At 43.4% G+C, this 23,142-nt stretch overlaps 1 protein-coding gene across 1 annotated transcript; it reads right to left on the bottom strand.

Moving 5' to 3' along the window:
* Positions 1-14,198: 14,198 nt before the first annotated feature.
* Positions 14,199-21,203, bottom strand: LOC120988775 (extracellular calcium-sensing receptor-like). The gene is made up of 6 exons (XM_040416485.1): positions 21,199-21,203; positions 19,011-19,302; positions 18,014-18,850; positions 16,454-16,681; positions 16,238-16,361; positions 14,199-15,115 (listed from the first exon to the last, which is right to left on the bottom strand). The coding sequence occupies exons 1-6, from the start codon at positions 21,201-21,203 to the stop codon at positions 14,199-14,201; spliced, it is 2,403 nt and encodes an 800-aa protein (XP_040272419.1).
* Between the last annotated feature and the right edge of the window lie 1,939 nt (positions 21,204-23,142).

Here is a 23,142-nt window from a genome sequence, read left to right as displayed (position 1 = left end):
GACGCCCCCTGGTGGTGAAGGAAGGGGACTTGGACCTGATCAGAGAGAAGTACTGATCTGATCAAAGTCCTCAGTAAAACTGAAGAAAAAGTGGCTTGTAAGTCTCCTTCTCTTTCACAGGAATCAACCCGTCCATTCCGGATAGGCAACCAGGTGATGATCAAGATCTTAAAGAAGGGAAAGGAACCAGGAAGTTTCACCTACGGACAACCCACCGAGGTAGTCGTGATCACCAGAACAGCGGTCCTCACTGAACAATCGCCCACGTGGATCCACGCCACAAGGATTAAGTTGGTGAAGAAAAGAGAGGTACTAACGGGGGCAGACAGCCCTGACCTCCAACGAGGCCCAGAGGTACTAACGGAGGCAGACAGCCTTGACCTCGAAGAAGATACAGAAGGGGTACTAACGGAGGCAGACAGCCTTGACCCCCAACAGGATGACGCAGTCGGGAAATTCCTCGAGATGGCTGAGATGTAGTGCCTTAATAATTGTAATTTTGTGTCTCCTACTTACTGTCCCATGGCTGTGGAACAGACAGATATACCTGGAAACAGAATGCAGAGGGGAAGACAGTCTATGCAAGACAAAGGAGAACTTATGGCTGTACCTGGCCAAAACTCTGAACTTAACTGACTTTTGTCTCCAAACCACTTTATCCGCATCTAACATTTTGGAGACATGTCTGGTAGCAGTCCCCACCCCACTAGACGTATGGACGGAGCTCCTACGTTCCCAATGGAACGACACAGACTTGGAGGATCATGATGTTAAATATGGATATGTAAATCCTTATCATGCTTGTTCTGACTGTCCTACATATGAGAATCTGCAGAGTAATATGATAGAAGTAATTACAGGTCTTGTCACAGCAGCAGAAATATGTTATAACTTCACCTGTGATGAGACACTATTGCCTCCCTGCATACAAGCAAAAATGCAGAATAAGATTAAGCCAAATATTTGTGATAGAGATTTAGGTAGTTGTAAAAAGATAATATCAGGAAAGAATATGCAATGTAATATTACAAAAACAGTACCATCCCTAGACAAACATGTACCTCTACCAGCAGGATGGGTATTGGCCTGTGGGAATACTAGTTACACATACATACCGGCCAATATTACAGAGGGACCCTGTACAATAGCTAGGTTGACATTAGCAATGATACCACTATTCCCAGCAATGCAGATACGACACACGAGAAACATTTCCCTACAGTTACCAGAAAATTGCGATTATAATATGAATCTCCTCTCTAGATCAGAATATATGAGTTTAGGGATGTCTTTGATAGGAGTACCAGGGTTGGCCATATATAACCACAGGACAATATCAAAACTTGCCTGTTTTATGATAAAACAGATACATGTCACTAGTGCAGTTCTGCAAGATATGCTGCTGGATATACAATCGTATGAAAAGGCTATCTTGCAGAATAGGGCAACTATTGACTATTTATTGCTCCAGCATGGTATAGGATGCTCAGCGTTCGCAGGGATGTGTTGTTTCAATTTATTGGATCACTCCCGTGGAATAAAAGATAAAATAGGCCAATTAGAGGAGATGAGAAAACATATAAAACAGGATGTTGACCAAGGTTGGTGGGACTGGCTTTTTGGCTGAATACCTGACTTTGGTCAAATAAGGTATGTTTTAGGATTGGCACTCGCCGTGGTCGCTGCAATAGTGGGTCTCTGCTGTTGTCTGTAGTGTGTGCCCTCCCTTCTAGCCATATGTCAAAAAAGGTGGCCGAAAGAGGGGTACACTCAACATTCCTCTATACTCCGGTAGAGGTAGAAGAGGTAAACCCAACCTCAACAAAGCCTGAGGATTATACTGCTGAAGGGTATATGGAATACCTAAAGGCTTATAAGCAAACCAAGGAAGAGCAGAGAAAGAACCATATAGTATATATATATATATATAAGGTTCTAAGAGGGGATTTGATGGGATATATGTGACTCCATTTTGTCTCATTTAGCCACGTGTATTACATTTGGTTAGTGCACTACAAAACCTCCCTCCCCCCTATGGAATGTGAGACACTTCCTTAAACTGTTTCATGGAATCCATACAGTTTGAAAGTATGAACAGCCTTCTAGCCATAAAAGGACATCTCGTTCAACTGTATGCTAGCCTATGTGTATATACCTGATTGGTCAAATGCTGTTACTAGGAGTCAGCTATGATGTTAATGCAGAGCTTATGTGTAACCATACTATTGGTCAAATACTAATGCTAACATATGATTGGATGTAAAGGAAGCTCAACCCCCTCTATTAAAACTGTTTGCCAGCTGTGAATAAACCAGAATGGATTGGAAATAGACATGTGTTCATGTGGTCTATCTTCTTCATTCTCCCGGTACCGGTAAGACTTAATTCAAGCTGGCCACTGAAATCATGTGTCAGGGACACACCGTTAGGGAAGAGAGTAAATTTTCCTTACAGCTACTTTCACACCTGCGTTTGGAATTCCATTTGTGAGATCCGTTTCAGGGATCTCACAAACGGTTCAAAACTGATCAGTTCAGCCCCAATGCATTCTGAATGGATGAGGATCCGTTCAGAATGCATCAGTTTGGCTGCGTTTGGTCTCTGTTCCGCTTTTGAGGCGGACACCAAAACGCTGCTTGCAGCTTTTTGGTATCCGCCTGACGATGCGGAGCCAAACCGATCAGTCCGGACTCACAATTGAAGTCAATAGGGACGGATCAGTTTGTCCTGGCTCCGCTTTGACTCTGCGCATGCCCAGTAACTTCCTGTCCCTCCCCTCATCGTCGGCCATTTTGGATTATCGACTTGATGAACACTGGTAAGTATATGAAGTTTTGTCTGTTTGTCTATCTTTCTTTTTTTCTATCTATCTATTTATCTATCTCTGGGGGGGGCTGCTGGCACTTGGGAAGGGGTGTGTGTGTGTCTGGAACAGTGGGGGCTGCTGGCACTGGAGGTGGGGGCTGCCTTTATGGGGGCTACTTGCTCTGAGTGTGGCTGCTGGCACAGGGGTGGGGGGGCTGCCGGCACTAGGCTGTGGAGGCTGCTGGCACTGGTGGGGGGTAGCTGGAACTGTGGGGTCTGCTCGCACTGCGGGGGTGTTTGTGGCTGGAACTGTGGGGGCTTCTGGAACTGGGGGGGGTGTGTGGCTGGAATTGGGGGGTCTGCTGGCACTGCGGGGGTGTTTGTGGCTGGAACTGTGTGGGGCTTCTGGCACTGCAGGGGTTTTTGTGGCTGGAACTGTGGGGTCTGCTGGCGCTGCGGGGGTGTTTGTGGCTGGAACTGTGCGGGCTTCTGGCACTGGGGGGCTGCTGGCACTGCAGGTGTGTGTGTGTGTCTGGAACAGTGGGGGCTGCTGTCACTGGGGGTGGGGGCTGCCTTTATGGGGGCTACTGGCTCTGAGGGTGGCTGCTGGCACAGGGGTGGGGGGGCTGCAGACACTGGGGTGTGGAGGCTGCTGGCACTGGTGGGGGGTGGCTGGAACTGTGGGGTCTGCTCGCACTGCGGGGGTGTTTGTGGCTGAAACTGTGTGGGGCTTCTGGCACTGCAGGGGTTTTTGTGGCTGGAACTGTGGGGTCTGCTGGCACTGCGGGGGTGTTTGTGGCTGGAACTGTGGGGGCTTCTGGCACTAGGGGGGTGTGTGTGGCTGGAATTGGGGGGTCTGCTGGCACTGTGGGGGCTTCTGGCACTGGGGGGGGTGTGTGTGGCTGGAATTGGGGGGTCTGCTGGCACTGCGGGGGTGTTTGTGGCTGGAACTGTGTGGGGCTTCTGGCACTGCAGGGGTTTTTGTGGCTGGAACTGTGGGGTCTGCTGGCACTGCGGGGGTGTTTGTGGCTAGAACTGTGGGGGCTTCTGGCACTAGGGGGGTGTGTGTGGCTGGAATTGGGGGGTCTGCTGGCACTGCGGGGGTGTTTGTGGCTGGAACTGTGTGGGGCTTCTGGCACTGCAGGGGTTTTTGTGGCTGGAACTGTGGGGTCTGCTGGCACTGCGGGGGTGTTTGTGGCTGGAACTGTGGGGTCTGCTGGCACTACGAGGATGTTTGTGGCTGGAACTGTGCGGGCTTCTGGTACTGGGGGGGCTGCTGGCACTGCGAGGATGTTTGTGGCTGGAACTGTGCGGGCTTCTAGTACTGGGGGGGCTGCTGGCACTGCAGGGGTGTGTGTGGCTGGAACTAGGGGGTCTGCTGGCACTGCGGGGGGGGGTGTGGCTGGAACTGTGGGGGCTGCTGGCATTGGGGGCGCTTAGGGCACTATGCAGGGCTGCTGTCTCTGGGGGTGATTATGGCACTTGGGGGGATTATGGCTCCTGTCGGATACATTTTTTTAAATAATTTTATTATTAGGGTCGTCCAAAAAAAAAACAATACAAATTTCTAGAAAGTTCTGAGGTGGGCAAGCACCAATCTATCTTTTAAAAAGTAAGTATTAAAAAAAAATATAAAAAATTATTAATATATGAGGAAATAGTGCTTTAAACAAGTTCCTTTAACGTTATCTGCATTTTGTCTGGTATTATGTTGCGTACAGATGTCATCAAAAAAGGCCGGTGCTGTCAAGTAGTAAGTATATATATATATATATATATATATATATATATACTGTATATACAGTACAGACCAAAAGTTTGGACACACCTTCTCGTTCAAAGAGTTTTCTTTATTTTCATGACTATGAAGGCATCAAAACTATGAATTAACACATGTGGAATTATATACATAACAAACAAGTGTGAAACAACTGAAAATATGTCATATTCTAGGTTCTTCAAAGTAGCCACCTTTTGCTTTGATTACTGCTTTGCACACTCTTGACCTTCTCTTGATGAGCTTCAAGAGGTAGTCACCTGAAATGGTTTTCACTTCACAGGTGTGCCCTGTCAGGTTTAATAAGTGGGATTTCTTGCCTTATAAATGGGGTTGGGACCATCAGTTGCGTTGAGGAGAAGTCAGGTGGATACACAGCTGATAGTCCTACTGAATAGACTGTTAGAATTTGTATCATGGCAAGAAAAAAGCAGCTAAGTAAAGAAAAACGAGTGGCCATCATTACTTTAAGAAATGAAGGTCAGTCAGTCAGCCGAAAAATTGGGAAAACTTTGAAAGTAAGGGCTATTTGACCATGAAGGAGAGTGATGGGGTGCTGCGCCAGATGACCTGGCCTCCACAGTTACCGGACCTGAACCCAATCGAGATGGTTTGGGGTGAGCTGGACCGCAGAGTGAAGGCAAAAGGGCCAACAAGTGCTAAGCATCTCTGGGAACTCCTTCAAGACTGTTGGAAGACCATTTCAGTGGACTACCTCTTGCAGCTCATCAAGAGAATGCCAAGAGTGTGCAAAGCAGTAATCAAAGCAAAAGGTGGCTACTTTGAAGAACCTAGAATATGACATATTTTCAGTTGTTTCACACTTGTTTGTTATGTATATAATTCCACATGTGTTAATTCATAGTTTTGATGCCTTCATAGTCATGCAAATAAAGAAAACTCTTTGAATGAGAAGGTGTGTCCAAACTTTTGGTCTGTACTGTATATATACACTCACCTAAATAATTATTAGGAACACATGTTCTATTTCTCATTAATGCAATTATCTAGTCAACCAATCACATGGCATTTAGGGGGGTGGTCCTGGTCAAGACAATCTCCTGAACTCCAAACTGAATTTTAGAATGGGAAAGAAAGGTGATTTAAGCAATTTTGAGCGTGGCATGGTTGTTGGTGCCAGACGGGCCGGTCTGAGTATTTCACAATCTGCTCAGTTACTGGGATTTTCACGCACAACCATTTCTAGGGTTTACAAAGAATGGTGTGAAAAGGGAAAAACATCCAGTATGCGGCAGTCCTGTGGGCGAAAATGCCTTGTTGATGCTAGAGGTCAGAGGAGAATGGGCCGACTGATTCAAGCTGATAGAAGAGCATCGTTGACTGAAATAACCACTCGTTACAACCGAGGTATGCAGCAAAGCATTTGTGAAGCCACAACACGCACAACCTTGAGGCGGATGGGCTACAACAGCAGAAGACCCCACTGGGTACCACTCATCTCCACTACAAATAGGAAAAAGAGGCTACAATTTGCACGAGCTCACCAAAATTGGACTGTTGAAGACTGGAAAAATGTTGCCTGGTCTGATGAGTCTCGATTTCTGTTGAGACATTCAAATGGTAGAATCCGAATTTGGCGTAAACAGAATGAGAACATGTATCCATCATGCCTTGTTACCACTGTGCAGGCTGGTGGTGGTGGTATAATGGTGTGGGGGATGTTTTCTGGGCACACTTTAGGCCCCTTAGTGCCAATTGGGCATCGTTTAAATGCCACGGGCTACCTGAGCATTGTTTCTGACCATGTCCATCCCTTCATGACCACCATGTACCCATCCTCTGATGGCTACTTCCAGCAGGATAATGCACCATGTCACAAAGCTCGAATCATTTCAAATTGGTTTCTTGAACATGACAATGAGTTCACTGTACTAAAATGGCCCCCACAGTCAATAGAGCATCTTTGGGATGTGGTGGAACGGGAGCTTCGTGCCCTGGATGTGCATCCCTCAAATCTCCATCAACTGCAAGATGCTATCCTATCAATATGGGCCAACATTTCTAAAGAATGCTATCAGCACCTTGTTGAATCAATGCCACGTAGAATTAAGGCAGTTCTGAAGGCAAAAGGGGGTCCAACACCGTATTAGTATGGTGTTCCTAATAATTCTTTAGGTGAGTGTATATATATATATATATTTTTTATTTATTTATTTATTTTCTGTTGTTTCAGCAATCTCCACATAGAGCCGCCTGCGAGGTTTCCCCAGTCGCCTCCAGAGTCTGCGGGAATGAGCGTGGCGGTCGTAGACGTGTAAGTCTTGATTAAGTAGTTTTCATTTGCATTTTGTATTAGGATTTACATTTAATTTTGTATTTCCTTTTTTCCAGGGTTCCAGAGGCTCCACCAAGGAAGCGCGTCCATCATTATGGGACCACTCCGACCGCCACCACGCTGATCATCATCTGACCCAGCGGCTCTGGAGGGACATCTGTGCGCAAATTTTTGAGACCTGGTGGGATCTAAATGTGGCGGCTCAGGAGAAATATGGTAAGTACAACAATATGTATTTTAATACATTAATATTGTTATTTTCCTTACATCATGCTAAATTAAATTTTTATGTTTTTTTTCTATAGTCAAACTGGTTACCACGCGTTTGCGATCTATCCAGGACCGCTTCAGGAGGGATTTTACCAAGGAGGTTCAGGCCCCGAGTGGCTCCGGAGGAACCTCAGGGACCACATACATCCATACGGCGGCCCTGGGGTTCCTACGAAAGGCAATGGCACCAAGAAGGTAAATATTTTTAACAACTGTAAAAAAAAAAAATTGTAAAGGGGCTTTCTGAGACAGCGGAGCGTTTGGCTCCCCTGTTTTGGCCAGCCCCCTACAGTCAGAGGGACAACAGTTCTTTCCGTCTGAGTGTAAGGGGCTATCTGAGACAGCGGAGCGTTTGGCTCCCCTGTTTTGGCCAGCCCCCTACAGTCAGAAGGACAACTGTTCTCTCAGTCTGAGTGTAAGGGGCTGTCTGAGACAGCGGAGCGTTTGGCTCTTTGGTTTTCGCCGAAATTTGAGAGCCTTGGTGAGCAGGCAGAGATCCGGCAGGCCAAATCGAGCTGATTATGCAAACCTTGTAGAGGTAGTTTCCGACACTCTAGAAGGTTTTGCCTTACATCAGAAGGAGTTTAGGGCTGAATTGATTCGCCGCTGGGAGGAGGTGGAGTTGGCGATTCAACGCAGCCCAAACTACCATTATGGGCTAAGCATAATCAGTTTGATGGACTCAATGATGCCCGAGCAGTTGCATGAGTTTAAGATCATGCTAGAGAATGGGTCAAGCAAATTGTTGTTCATTGTTCAATCTTGTGCCCTTTCATATGAGCCCTTGTGGGAGTGACGGTCCATCAACATCATCAGGAATTCATTAATAAATTGTAATTTTACAGTTTAATGATTTCCCGATGACACTCTAATATAACTAGTGTGATTACCACAAGGGACATACAGTTGTTAAAGGGGTATTCACATAGACAATTGTGGGATTTTGCTTGAATATGCCCCCATTGTCTGATAGGTCTGGGTTCCATTGGTAGGACCCGCACCTATATCGAGAACGGAGCGGGGAGCACTGTTGCTGGAGGACCACAAATTTCCTGTGGTACGTCCACCACCAAGCGCTAATCGCCGCCTCTCCCATAGAAATGAATGGAGGGCGGCGGCGCAGTGTGCCCTCATCCACTTTCTTGGCTCCGTTCTCAATATATGTGAGGGTACCAGCGGTGGGACCCGCACCTATAAGACAATGTGGGCATATCCTAGCGGTATGCCCCCATTGTCTGAGATGAGAAAACCCCTTTAAGGCCTCTTGCACACGACTGTATGACCCCAGAGACATACGGTCCGTGAGCGGGCCATATGTCCCGTAGTGGCATTGATCGTGCGCACGAGAGTACACAGCATCATAGTGTACAATGATTCTGTGCAAGTCGAGCTGCCCGCGGGGCTATTGTCTTGCACTAATAGATCATATGAGTGCGGGACAATAGCCCAGTGTGCAGCACAACATGGTCAGCATCATGATGCTCTGTACTTCCGTTCGCACGATCAATGACGATCAGGGACATATGGCCCGCTAACGAACACTATACATCTTTAAGTGCATGTTGTCGTGTACAAGAGTCCATGATGGTCCATGATCAAAGCTAAAACCGGACCAACTTTGAATTTCAACAAGATAGCCCTGAAGAAATTAGGAGCATGACAACCCTGGGGATCTGATTACATGAAGAGGTGGGAACCTTAGAGATGCTACTCATTCCAAAATGGATCCGTTAAACGGAGGCAAAAACGGAAACGAATGTGACGAATGGATCCGCAATACAGACGGATCCGTTTGAACGGATCGGTCTGAATGGCTTCCATTTGTCTCTGTTTAGACATTTTATTGACGGATCCGTTTCAAATCCGTTTCAAACGGATCCGTGAAACACCATTTTGAAAGTAGCCTAATGTGTGGATGAGAATATAAAAATCCATAAATCCATAAATCACTGCAAAAGGTTCACCACAATACACTGCGTGCAGAATTATTAGGCAAATGAGTATTTTGACAACATCATCCTCTTTATGCATGTTGTCTTACTCCAAGCTGTATAGGCTCGAAAGCCTACTACCAATTAAGCATATTAGGTGATGTGCATCTCTGTAATGAGAAGGGGTGTGGTCTAATGACATCAACACCCTATATCAGGTGTGCATAAATATTAGGCAACTTCCTTTCCTTTGGCAAAATGGGTCAAAAGAAGGACTTGACAGGCTCAGAAAAGTCAAAAATAGTGAGATATCTTGCAGAGGGATGCAGCACTCTTAAAATTGCAAAGCTTCTGAAGCGTGAACATCGAACAATCAAGCGTTTCATTCAAAATAGTCAACAGGGTCGCAAGAAGCGTGTGGAAAAACCAAGGCGCAAAATAACTGCCCGTGAACTGAGAAAAGTCAAGCGTGCAGCTGCCAAGATGCCACTTGCAACCAGTTTGGCCATATTTCAGAGCTGCAACATCACTGGAGTGCCCAAAAGCACAAGGTGTGCAATACTCAGAGACATGGCCAAGGTAAGAAAGGCTGAAAGACGACCACCACTGAACAAGACACACAAGCTGAAACGTCAAGACTGGGCCAAGAAATATCTCAAGACTGATTTTTCTAAGGTTTTATGGACTGATGAAATGAGAGTGAGTCTTGATGGGCCAGATGGATGGGCCCGTGGCTGGATTGGTAAAGGGCAGAGAGCTCCAGTCCGACTCAGACGCCAGCAAGGTGGAGGTGGAGTACTGGTTTGGGCTGGTATCATCAAAGATGAGCTTGTGGGGCCTTTTCGGGTTGAGGATGGAGTCAAGCTCAACTCCCAGTCCTACTGCCAGTTTCTGGAAGACACCTTCTTCAAGCAGTGGTACAGGAAGAAGTCTGCATCCTTCAAGAAAAACATGATTTTCATGCAGGACAATGCTCCATCACACGCGTCCAAGTACTCCACAGCGTGGCTGGCAAGAAAGGGTATAAAAGAAGAAAATCTAATGACATGGCCTCCTTGTTCACCTGATCTGAACCCCATTGAGAACCTGTGGTCCATCATCAAATGTGAGATTTACAAGGAGGGAAAACAGTACACCTCTCTGAACAGTGTCTGGGAGGCTGTGGTTGCTGCTGCACGCAATGTTGATGGTGAACAGATCAAAACACTGACAGAATCCATGGATGGCAGGCTTTTGAGTGTCCTTGCAAAGAAAGGTGGCTATATTGGTCACTGATTTGTTTTTGTTTTGTTTTTGAATGTCAGAAATGTATATTTGTGAATGTTGAGATGTTATATTGGTTTCACTGGTAAAAATAAATAATTGAAATGGGTATATATTTGTTTTTTGTTAAGTTGCCTAATAATTATGCACAGTAATAGTCACCTGCACACACAGATATCCCCCTAAAATAGCTAAAACTAAAAACAAACTAAAAACTACTTCCAAAAATATTCAGCTTTGATATTAATGAGTTTTTTGGGTTCATTGAGAACATGGTTGTTGTTCAATAATAAAATTAATCCTCAAAAATACAACTTGCCTAATAATTCTGCACTCCCTGTAATATGCTACTGACAATACTGGCCAAACCCTCACGCTGATGTTAAAAACTGAGACTTTGGCCAATATATTCCAGTCAGGAACATATCGGAGCCCAAGGCACCCCGTCAAGGTATCTCACTATACGCTTTAAACAGAAAACAATTAAATAGCGCAGTGTGTATATATTTTTCTTTCTTTAATGAAATGCGCCCCTATACGCTTTCACCAGAATTAACTGCAACAGTACAGTGCGTATATACTTTTCCTATTTTACTGAAATACGTCCGTATACATTTTCACCAGAAATAACTGCAACAGTGCAGTGCATATATATATTTATTTTTTTAATTAAATACGCCCCTATACGCTTTCACCAGAATTAACTGCAGAAATGCACTGAGAATATATTTTTATTTTTTTTACTGAAATACGCCCCTATACGCTTTCAGCAGAAATAATCGCAGAAGTGAAATGCATATATATTTTTCTTGTCGTACTGAATAAGATACTAAGATATAAGCCACTAAAGGCTTTGCAACATAACACTTGCAGCCCAATAACAAAACGCTGGAACGACAGAGCTGTATAATAGCTATCTGGATCCCCAAATAATCTTTCCCTGCACTTGTAAATCACTTTCCTATCACTGTCCCTAGCGCCTTCTGACGTCTCTCCCTGCACTAAGATGCTGTGAAATGATTCCTCCCTATCCTTTCTCTGCACTTATAAATCTTTTTTTCATTTTTTTTTAAACATATAGGTTTTTCCAATAGCTGTCCCTAGCTCCTTCACACGTCTGTCCGTGCACTCTGAACGCTGGAAAATGGCAGAATCTAAAATGGCTGCCGTATTTATAGGGCTGTGACATCACAGGGCTGGCTGGCTGCTGATTGGCTTCATGCAGGCATGTCAATCTTGGTGATCCCGCCTTCCGAGAGTTCCATGCCCTATGTCCTCATTCCTCACACGTGTAGCCGCCGTTTAAGGAAAATTGCGATTCGCTACCACGAAGCGCGAGGAAATTAGCATTTGTTGCGAATCAAATTTTTCCTGAAATTCTAAACAAATTACAATTTGTTAGCTTCAATTCACTCATCTCTAATTATGACTTAGTGTTTTTTTTTTTTATGTTTTAACCTTGTTTACCCTATGGAACAAAAATGTTCTACCTCCATGGGACACTTAGGAACAAAACCAAGACCTTTAATAAATGATGGTCCACAACCAGAATGTTGAGACCTGAAATTTAATATGATAGTCCGACTTCGCTGAGACAAGTGAAACGCTCAGCACAAAATGTTCAGATGCAGTGATTGTGGTTGGGGGAAGGGGGGCAACACTACATTGGGTATCCCGGAAAAGGTTGAGGTGTCACCACGTGTTTCTGCTCTCTTGAATGGATGGTAAAGGGTGGGGCCCTCCATTGGGAAATAAGTCCAGAGAGTCAGGGTCTGCAATTTACTAATGTGTTTCTTTACTAGAGGAACTTAAGGGAAAAACAATACAGGCAAGTCATTGAGCTGGCTTCTCCAGCAGAAAGGTTCTCTGCTGAGGAAAGGCCTGAGTTATCTGTCCCTTGCCGGATCCGACGTTTAGCTTTTTCAGAGTGGTTACCATGGCTGCCGGGACGCTAAAGTCCTGGCAGCCATGGTAAAGTGTAGCGGGGAGCGGGGGAGCAGTGTACTTACCCTCCGTGCGGCTCCCCGGGCGCTCCAGAGTGACGTCAGGGCGCCCACGCGCATGGATGACGTGATCGCATGGATCACGTCATCCATGCGCATGGGGCGCTCTGACGTCATTCTGGAGCGCCCCGGGAGCCGCACCGACTGTAAGTATACCGCTCCCCCGCTCCCCACTACTACTATGGCAACCAGGACTTTAATAGCGTCCTGGCTGCCATAGTAACACTGAACGCATTTTGAAGACGGATCCGTCTTCAAATGCTTTCAGTTCACTTGCGTTTTTCCGCATCCGGCGGGCACCTCCGGCAAATGGAGTGCACGGCGGATCCGGACAACGCAAGTGTGAAAGAGGCCTTAGTCTCTCAGTAGTTGGTTGTTCCTTTACCCTTTCCACAGTGTAATGCAGCTATAGAGTAATAGTGCAAATTAACAGGATATATGACAATAAACATGTAAATGCAGTTTATTAATATGAAACAGCATAAGTGCACACAACATCATAAATCACAGTTCAAGGTAACCCTTTAAATTGCAATAATGTAGGGAGTTGATAGCTTTCCATAGTAGCAATAATGGGAAATGTCCATAGTCCAAAGTCCCTTGCTTCAGGGCACTACACACATAACATAAAAGGGTGGGATAAACATGAGGATGTCTTATTAATAACAAACATACATATCTAAATGGCGGGGGGGGGGGGGGCGCACTTGGGCAGCTCAGCCTCTGTTGGTGGTGGACCTTGTCCCAGCCGTGCTAAAAGCTGGTATATTCAGCGAATGGTACAGAGCTCACATCTGTATGTACACTCTCATAAGCTGTACACATGAGCCTATTATTATCTATCCTGAGGATAGGTCATCAACATGAGATCAGCAGCAACACTCCATGGGCCATATTTATCATTACTCTGACAGCTCACTCCACTTTCACATATGGCTAAAGTCAGTTTTAGCCATGTCAGATTTATGATCGGCCCTTTAAGACTGTAATAAATGTGGTTTGACGGTAGCAGTTTATCCGTCAGTTTATCCGTCAGTAAGCGGCTTTACAAAAGTCGCACATCTTTACGAAAAAGTCGCATGTTCTTTTAAAAAGTCGCATAAGATAAGCATGGTCCTCACTGGAGTGATTTTACAAATTTTTTTTGCTACTTTTTTGCGACTTTTTAAATTGTCGCAATAGTAAATCTGTCTAGAGATTCATTTACATAAGAAAACACGCCCACTTTTAGAAAACTGGCGAGCATAGTGCAGAGCCAATAAAAGTCGCAAATTTTTGCACAGTTTAAGTGATTGCGCAAAAATTTTCAACTTTTTCACTCCATTATTCTGATTTGAGCTAATGATAAATCTGGCCCCATGAGTTCTTAGGCCTCTTCCTAAGCCATGTACTGTCATGTTTTTCGGTCACATGGACTAGGCATAGTTCAGTCCCACTCAAGTGAATAGGGCTGAGCTGTGATACTAAGCACAGCTGCTATCAAATGTATGGAGCTGTGCTTGGCAATCTTCAAGGAGGCCAATGAGTACCACAGCTTCCTCAAACAGCTGGGGTTGCCAGGAGTTAAACTCCAGCCAATATCATATTAATGAGCTATCCTAAGTATAGGCCATCAATACTGTATGAAAATCCCCCAAAAACCTTTTAAGAACACTCTGCAGACAGCTTTATTACTGAGTTCAATATAGAGCCAGTATTCAATCAGCACCCCCTAGTGGCTAAAGACATACAGAATTGCATCATTATGCTATGCAGAGTATATCAGAAAAACAGAGATCTAATCATTGAATGGATACATTAGGAAAATAATTAGCACAGCATTTTAGCAAAATAGTGCTGGGGGTAGACATCTATTATGCCTTTGTTCCTGCTTTGTCTTTGCCCATTAAATATTCCTTGGAGTTCATATTGGGTTGGAATATTATGATGAAACATTTAGGAAGGAACATACAGAACACAAGAGCCCAACTGGAAGATAAGATTGCAAAGACCTCCATGGCGATAATGTATTGGCCCCTAGCACTAAGAGTGGCTGGGATGAAGGACACCCAGACACTGAGAAAAGCTAATATGCTAAAAGTGATAAATTTGGCTTCATTGAAGCTGTCAGGGAGTCTCCTGGTCCAAAAGGCTACAACAAGGCTTATTGATGACAGCAAACCAAGATACCCCAACATGCACCAGAAGGCAGCTAAGGAGCCTTCATTACACTCAGCAATAATAACACCGGGTTGGGAATGTATGTTGTATTCTGGAAACGGAGGTGAGAGAGACAACCAAATAACACAAAGCAACAGCTGCACAAGTGAGCAAAGAAAGATGATCACGTAGGACACCCAACGACTTGTCCACCTTCTGAGCTTACTATCAGGCTTCGTAGCCATAAAAGCAAAAACAACCAAGATGGTCTTGGCCAAAATGCTAGAGATACAAATAGCAAAGACCATACCAAATATCACCTGTCTCAGAAGACATTTCACAGCTTCAGGGTAACCAATAAAATTTATAGAGCACAGGAAGCAAAGACATATAGAACATAGAAGAAGACAACTTAAAGAGTAGTTATTTGCCCTAATGATAGGGGTGCTTCTGAAATGAAAGAAAAGATACAAGATAAAAAGTGTAATAACAGAAGATGATATGGCTGCAGCAGTCAAGGCTGACCCCAGTTGTCCTTCAAAAGAAAGGAACTCAATAGTCTTTGGGATGCACTTGTTTTTTTGAGGATTGGGCCACAAGTTCCATGGACATGTGTAACAATCATCTAAATCTGAGAAAAAGATAGATAACAAGTTTATTAATTTATGGAATTTGTCATTTTAATGCATTACTTTGGAAAACATTTAGCCTTACTTTTGAGGACCTAAATATATTGAATTACAAATAGTGAAGATGAACCCTTCCATCACACCCAGAATGATTACAGAATCCTACCTTCTAAACAAATATAGACCCTAGGTCATACTCTCTATAGACAGACCGACCCAAAACCAGCACCCCTAAATAAATACAAACCCTTAAAAAAGAAATGCAGGTACCTTAAGAGACTCCTAAGGTAATGTAGACCATAGAACTACTATATGAAAACAAACCCAAGACCAGACTCCCTAAGGAAACAGGCCCCAGATCAATCTCCCTAAATACAGCCCATTTAGTAAATAAATACCCCAGAGAGGCCTAAATAGATGTAGACCCTAGAGCCCCTACATTAATTCGGACCTCATACCCTTGAATAAAAACCAAGACCCCAAAAACCTAAAATAAAAAAATATACAATATACCCTAAAGAAAAGAAAAACAGAACCTAGAGTCTTTCCTTAATACCGAGTTCTCCCATAGATTAGAACCTGTTAATAATCACCAGATACCAGGCCCTTAATATATCTTCAACACCAGGCCAGATCCTCTAAGGAAGTGCCTACCTCAGACCTTCCCCTCCCCCCACAAACACACACACACTTAATACAGACCCCATATTAAATGTATATAATACAGACCACAAAAAAATCTCCCTTAAAGGGCTTTTCAACAGATCGGCGGTGGTCTAACACCTGGCCCCCCCGTCGATCAGCTATATGAAGGGAAGGCGTGCGCAGTGTGCACGTGCCGTCTCCCGTATCTCGTCCTACTCTCTGTTGCTACTGTATGTCCATGGCAAATAGCTCATCAATATTAGAAGCCTGGAGAAACCCTTTAATACAGACCCTAGAGCTGACATACAAGTTGTTGTCTCTGCCTGTTCCTGCAGTCCTCTGTACTGCTGGCCAGAAAATGTTTTGCCATTGCAGCCCCAAAGAGTAAAGATATCTGCAGATAAGGTATGCTTTATAGAGAATGCAATGCCCAAGATTTTCTTCTGCTCTTTTAAATTATTGGTTCAGATTTTACTCACCGGTTTTATTAGAGATTTCCCCACTAGGACATTGGACACACTGGAAACAACAGACAGGCTCCCCTCGTCTCACAACTCTTCTGAAACCTGGAGGACAGCTCTCACTACAGACAGATATTGGAACCTAAAGAATGATCAAGATGGAAGGGTTAAACATTTTATATTCAACTTATACTGTATAAGTGATGGCCTTTTTAAAGGTTTTCCATAATTTACCTGCCCAATGCCTGAAGGCCAAACGACAGCACTAATGTTAATTGTGAAGATATTTCCATCAGTGGCTGCTGTATCGTAGCTTCCAACCTTTACTCTTTTCATGGTCCCATTACTTCCCAGCTGCCAGCTTACAATGTCGTATACTGCTGGGAGATCCCCATTCTCATCAAAGAAGACTTCTCTCCCATCGCTCACTTTTACATTTACATTTTGTATGTAGTGTTTCAGCTAAAGAACAGAAGAGTGTTGGTATTTAAAGGTTTCTTATTTATATGTAAGGTATCAATAAAATGGCTGCAATCTCTACAGAGGAGGCAAATTGACACAGAATGCCAGATGGTCTTCATGGTTCAAAATTGTAAGGTTATATATTCCCTGGAAGAATAACTATTAGATATATCTACAATGGAGATGGGTTTGAGTGGCATTCTTTATCATTAACTAAATGACAGCTCTCAATGCCAGCAAAAATGTGGGTGGACAGCACTCCTAAGTGGTGATGTGTCGGGTGCTCGTCTCCAGGAGGGGTGGTAAAAAGCCCCTAGTACAGCAATTTGTAGAGATCCAGAAAAATAAAAAAATAAAAAAATGGAGACAGCACGTCCAAAACGGAGCTGTCTCCATTTTTTTATTTTTCTGGATCTCTACAAATAGCTCTCAATGCCAATCTGAGTGCTATTGCATTTGTGTTTTGGCGTTTGTATATGTATTTCGCCATAGCGATGTGCACCTGCATACAGGGTTGTGCTGACTGAATCCCCCACATTTTTTCTTTGTAGTATATATTGGAGGCGTGGCGATCTCCATGCAGTCATGCACACCTGACCAGTTAGTCTGCCCTGGAGGCTGGTTTTAAAGTCAGTATAAAACTGAGTCTGCTTTTACAGCGCCTACCAGTAGCCATTTGGCTCCAGGAGAAGTATATAGTGGGCTCAGCATGCATGTTGGTACTTGCATTCCTGGATCCGATGAAAGCTGTCACGGCACCGGACGGGGTTAAAAGCAGAGTGTGCATGGCATGCATGCTGTACCTGCGCTCCCTGGACTTTGTGTGGCTATCATGGCCCATAACAGGTAGGTACTAGTGTTAGGGACCACTCATAGAGGCGACCTTGACGTGGTGAGTGGCTTATTACGCTTTGGCCAAAATGTACACCAATGCCTCATTCAACATCCAGCATAGAGGCAGGGCAGAGTGCTGGTTGCAGAGTGCTATTGCATTTGTGTTTTTGCATTTGTATAAGGTTATATATTCCCTGGAAGAATAACTATTAGATATATCTACAATGGAGATGGGTTTGAGTGGCATTCTTTATTATTAACTAAATGACAGCTCTCAATGCAATCTGCTGAATCTAAAAGCAACAAGATTATATCTTGTAATGGAAAGATCATGGCTTCTAGAAAAAATAGTTTTATTTTAGCCTTTTAAAAAGCAATGGTGTGGCTGAATCTTGGGAGGACACTTTGGAGCTTAAGATTAATACAATAGATCTCATAGAGCAGGATAACTTTGAAAGAAGGACAGCCAAGTTTATTTTTGTTCTTTATTCTTCTTACCTGCCAAGGCTTTATGTGGTATATGTCTGCACAGCTCCCATTATGGAAGGGTCCTCTACCTTCCAAACAGGTTCTCATGTCATGAAGAGATTTTGCTATGACCTGAACAGAAGTGTAAATACTCAATGAACCTCTTAAACCAGACACATCAGTGTAGGCATTATGAACTTTACTGAGGTCTTCAAGTCCTGTACAGATCTTACTTGCATTAACCAGTGACTGTGGATCATCCATTACATTTAAGAACTTGCATCCAAAAGTTTTTTCCCAAAATATTTTACTCAAGGTTGTATCTGAATTTTTTGAAAAATTTGGCTTAATACTGTTTAAATATTGTTTAAATCCGGGAATGATTGAGCTATGGAAAGCAAACCCAATAGATCCTGGGAGCAACATGGAGTATTTTTCTGCTTCTAAAATTGTTGAGGTTGACCAGGCCTCACTGGCCACAAAAATCTTCCCAGTAACTTTCTGGTTCATCATCTCATTTAACATTATGGCAACAAAGATGTCCTTGGCGAAAACAAGCACAGCTTTTGCTGTTGATGCCTTAATGACTCTGACCACTTGAGGAATGGTTCTGTCAGCACTATTGGCCTGAATGAACTCGGTAAAGGCCACACAAGCTCCAGCTTTGAGTATCTCCTGTTTAACTAGTCGAGCACCTTCATATCCATAATCACTTCCCAAAGCAACCACCCCAACCCATTTCCATTCAAAGTGCAAAATCAGGTGGGCTAACCCCTTTGATTGAAAAGTATCACTGGGGACTGTTCGGAAGAAGGACGGAAACTGCATTCGGTCACTTAGCAGAGAGCTAGTAGAAAAATGACTTATCTGAGAAAAAAACCAACACTGATATTACCGGTATTATAATTTTTTACTTAAATTTTAATTTGTCGACAATTTACATTGTCTTCACATGAACTAGTAAACTGAATCTACAAATTACACTATACGGTGGCCATATCTGTATGCTCCATATTCAGCAACTTACCTGTGGATATCTATATAGTCCCAATATGTGAGCCATCAGAATTGAAGATGTTGACATGGAATGACCAAGGACTGCGGCAAGAGGTAGGTTTTCGAGGGAGCAGTAGTTTGGTATTGGCATGCTCCATCCTGTTAACATCCACAAGGTTCCCTCAAGTTCCTTTCGTAGAGCAGCACAGGAATCGAAGGCAACAAAACCCAATGTGATGTTCGGGAGAATATCTGGACGTCCATTGATCTCTTCTAAAGCAAATTGCATTGCCTGGAACTGCTGGTACATTTCGAGTAGAAACCTGGAAAGTAAAAAGCCAATAAAGATGGTAAATGTAGAAAAATTTATCAGATCTCACCCCACACCTCTCACACCACCCCGGCCAAGATATGCCAGCAGTCAAGAAATGTTGGCTAGTCTCATTATACCTAATTTTCTGTTCTAATTAAACATATAAGCTTGGAATTTTCCTTTCAGTTAAGCACTTATATCCAAATGCAGACTATTAAAAATAGCAAAAAGTGTATAATTCTGGTTTCATTTTAGAGAGTCTTGCTAAGGAGATTCTGTCTTCAGTCTGTCTTTAGTCAAACAAGTGAGCTAGGCAGGGTGATGGGCAGTGATAGGTAGGGCACATGTACAGGTAGGGACAGGAGTCAAGTTGGAAGCCTCTGTATTTTACACACAGGCATCTTCAGCACTAAGTAAAATGCATATTACAAGGTATGTTACAAAAGCGGTTAACACCAAAAACATCTAAAATTAGTTTTGAGTCAAAATCAGTCGAATCAGATTAGATATGGTCCAAATAAATTTGGTCCAAATAAAAAGTGCCCTGATTGTCCTGAAAAAGTCATGTATTACACACTTGGCTCTCCTAGGACAGTATCCAACCACTTTCAAGAGCTTTAACACCAGAGCAGCATCAAAGTTACAGGTGACATAGGTAAACAAGCTTGTTTAATAACACACTGCACTGTCGGATTTGTTTTCTACTTCTCTGTCTTCTGATTATTAAAATGGTACACCATTTTGAATGATTCATGTGGGACTAATTACAAAAGTTTTGAATTAATCAAAATTAGAATCTATTGGAAATTTGTAACAAATTTGATTAGTGTAGAATCAATTTGCTTATCTCTAACCATGACCAGTACAGTTCTGCTACATTTGGACTCATAAAAAGTCTAAAACTTCTTGCAGTACTAATTACTGTAGACCACCACTTATGTTGGTGAAGGTTTAATAGAAGGCCATGGATGATAAGAAAAAAATAAACAAGTGGTCCTCAATCAATAATGTACACTGGAAGCACAGAGCACCAGACTTAACATTATCTGATCCTAGACATATCTTGGGAAGCTTATTGGAAAAAACAAGATGAAAGGCCACCACCAACAAGAAGGATAGAGACAATTTTTATTTTTATTTTTTTGCACTTATATAGCACTGCTATATTGTGCAGTGCTTTACAGACATTAGCATACAGATGTAATGGACAATTTAACTAGCCTGATGACCAAAACACTACATATTGTATGACATTTCACAGAAACCACATACTGTGAAACTTGCCTAAAAGGCTATTTCTTTTAAAACACCAATTCTTGATCTTTCCAAACCATTTCCTATTTCATCATAAACTATGTACAACGGCTAACTAACTTCTTTGAAAGGACCATTCCTGAGAAGACTAATTTTGAGTTTCACTTCATTTTATCAACTTGACTACATTGTACTTAAAGAGTAAGGTCTTACATAGAGCACACGTCTTCTGGAGGGGTCTCCTTAAATGTGAATTTCTGGAATAGATTATCAATATGGAAAGGTAGCAGAACCCCAATGAGGATATCTCCACCACCAATGACTCCGGAAACATTTGCAATGCTCAGTCTACATCCCATATCACTTCCATGGGAGATTGGAATGAGGTATAAAAGGAGATGCCAAAGACACCAATAGATGTGGGTGATCAGCCTGAGACAAGGAGAAAGTGGACCCATTCATATGGTTTTAATGTAATAACAAATATATATAAATTTGACATGAATCACATCAGCACAGAATATGTCAGCAGATGAACTTGAAGTTCCTGGCAGCTCATAAAAAATCTCTACCAAGGCCCCGTCCGTACCTACAGTATCATGTGCTGCTGCCTCTACACACTTCCTCGCTCCCACTACCCTCCAAGACTTACCTCATCTTGTCTCATCTTATATCCAAATGTGTTCTTTTGCCTGCCTGTAAAGCTACACTTTATACTTTATATAGAGAGAGGATATAATGTCACCAGAGGTTGCAATTCCCTAATTACTGGGTAATTTATCTTCCTGCAAAAGGAGGTGGAAAAGTGGAACAGATGCTTCATAAATTAGGTGCTCTTTCCGAACTCACTGAGGGACATTTATCAAGACTGGTGTTCCCACATGCCAGTATTAATCCCCTCTTCACCAGAATGAGATGGGTCGAATTTATTAAGAGGCAGATGCCTTTTAATAAATTATGCACATCTCTGGCAGTCTGTGCACCAGAAACTGAAGTCAACGCCAGCCAGGGTTTGCATTTACCTCAGCTATAACTTACGCCACTTTCTAGGCTCCACCATCTCCCAGTAAGCCAGTTCCCAGCTTCAAAAGTTGCAAATTATAGTGCACATTGGGCATGCTCCATAATGTGTGACTTTTTTATGCCACTATTGTGGCATAAAGATATTACTAAATGAGCCTCCATTTTTCTCAATGTACATTTACTGAAATAGTGCACCCAAATGAAAATGTCAGGCAGATGTAAATGATTACAGGTGTGGTCTGATTAGACACTAGGTTTTGCCACAAGAGGGTGTAAATTAGTTTTCTCCTGCTGCCCTATAAAAAAGGCTCTCAGAGGCTACTTTTGGGTAGTGTACCTTTTGGTGAGCCGTCATTGACTGCTAGATATGTCTCCACGACATAGTTTTGCCCATTTGACAGACTTTGAGAGGGGACGCATTATTGGACTCAGAGAAGCAGAATGGTTATTTCGAGAAATTGCCTGCCATCTGGGCTGTTCTGAACTAGCTGTTAGTAAATGTTGGAACAGTGGTTACATGAGGGCACCCACACACATACACAGTAAACTGGCTTCAGATGAAACAGAGAGACCACCAGCAGAGAAGATCATTTGATCCGCCGAAAAGCACGAGTTGCTCCACAGTTTCATTGTCCACCAACCAGACATGGGTGACACCTTCTTTACACACCCTTGTCTCTGCCTGGACCATTTCCAGATTCTTAGCAAAAGGAAATTTGGTGTCACGACACCCAGTGCATGTCCTGCCAGTGACAGTCATCTACCATGAACAAGAAACCTAGACTGCTTTGGGCTGGAACACTATCATCTTAAGTGATAAATCCAGGAACTGTTTGGGATCTGACAATAGTCAGATCAAGTATGGAGGCCACATGGTGAGTGCTTCAATGCTCCCTTTGCTGTGGAGCGACACCCTGCCTCAACTGCTGGTGTTATGATCTGGGGAGCTATAATATTCGATAGTTGGTCACCCCTAGTCATGATACGAGGGAACAGCTCAGCAATATGTGCAGGATATTCTGCAGCCACATGTGTCGCCTCTTATGGCACGGCTTTTAAATGGCATTTTTCAGCATGATAATGCTAGCCCACACAGCAAGAGTTTCCCAGAAATGTCTAAACCAGATTGCAACACTTCCTTGGCTGCCCGGTCACCAGATTCATCATCAATCGAGAATTTGTGGGACCAGCTGGATACAGGGGTGTAGCTAAAGGCTTATGGGTGCAAGAGTTCAGCTTGGGCCCCCTTCTCTTAGTACTTTGTGGCAAGGGGCAGGGGTGCACATAGCCTTTCTTCTGCCTGAGGCAAAAATAGAAACGGGCCCCATCCCCATGTCAAATTCTCAACCTAACTCCTTCAACCTAATGTTTACCAGTACAAAAAATGTCCCCTTACCTTTAATCAGACCCGCATTTCAGATCCACAGATCAGACCCCCATATCACACATCAAATCAGACTCCCATATCACACCTCAAATCAGACCCTCATATCACACCTCAAATCAGATCCTCTTATCAGATCCTCAGATCAGACCCCCATAGATCCTCAGATCAGACTGCCATATCAGACCT

The sequence above is a fragment of the Bufo bufo genome, chromosome 1 (assembly GCF_905171765.1).
Source record: "Bufo bufo chromosome 1, aBufBuf1.1, whole genome shotgun sequence".
NCBI classification, from domain to species: domain Eukaryota; kingdom Metazoa; phylum Chordata; class Amphibia; order Anura; family Bufonidae; genus Bufo; species Bufo bufo.
Note: the sequence above shows the minus strand (reverse complement) of the source record. Positions and strands in the feature narration are given on the sequence as shown.